This window comes from Seriola lalandi, unplaced genomic scaffold (assembly GCF_002814215.2).
Source record: "Seriola lalandi dorsalis isolate HSWRI2012SDOR001 ecotype SW California unplaced genomic scaffold, Sedor1 jcf7180002015314, whole genome shotgun sequence".
NCBI classification, from domain to species: domain Eukaryota; kingdom Metazoa; phylum Chordata; class Actinopteri; order Carangiformes; family Carangidae; genus Seriola; species Seriola lalandi.
Window position 1 is genome coordinate 1 of NW_019485966.1, and position 573 is coordinate 573.

A 573-nucleotide genomic window follows, 5' to 3' on the forward strand; every position below is an offset into this window, starting at 1 on the left:
CCGAACAACACCGACTCCACCAGGAGGATGATGTAATGAGCACTGAGAGAGAGAGAGAGAGAGAGAGAGAGAGTAACACAGTAGAAATAATAGAAACAGTCTCTATCTAAAAGAGACCAGTCACTGTGGCGCTCACACTATCAGGTGTTTGCTGGGCGTCTCCTCTCCCTCCTTCTCTACGTCGCCTTCTCCCTCGTTCCTGATCCGCCACACCCAGGCCGACACCACCAGCACCATGGAGTACAGACAGGCCATGCCTGCACACAGAGACACAGCGTTACCTTCAGGTGTAGCTGATGTAGCAGTGGCCTCTTACTTCTACAGCGAGTCCACTCACCGGTGTAGAAGAGAAACTGGATGAAATACTTCTGGTTTAACTCCCCGACACAGTTGTTGATCCTGGAGAGATGGGAAGAAGAAGAAGAAGAAGAAGAAGAAGAAGAAGAAGAGAGGAGTCTGAGAGATGACGGGGAGATGAAAGGAGAAAAGGGAGGGGACGGGGGGGGGGTAGTAAGAGGCTGTTTGGATGGTTGTTTCCTCACCATGGACAGTGGTGGTCCATGCGGCGTATAC

The 573-nt window shown here is 51.5% G+C and overlaps 1 protein-coding gene across 1 annotated transcript; it reads right to left on the minus strand.

The window, feature by feature from the left end:
• Nucleotides 1-6: 6 nt before the first annotated feature.
• Nucleotides 7-566, minus strand: LOC111645015 (palmitoyltransferase ZDHHC15-like; the record flags this gene model as incomplete). The annotated part of the gene is made up of 4 exons (XM_023394031.1): nucleotides 543-566; nucleotides 338-399; nucleotides 137-257; nucleotides 7-42 (listed from the first exon to the last, which is right to left on the minus strand). Coding segments are annotated over exons 1-4 (239 nt in total), but the record flags the coding sequence as incomplete, so codon positions are not given.
• Between the last annotated feature and the right edge of the window lie 7 nt (nucleotides 567-573).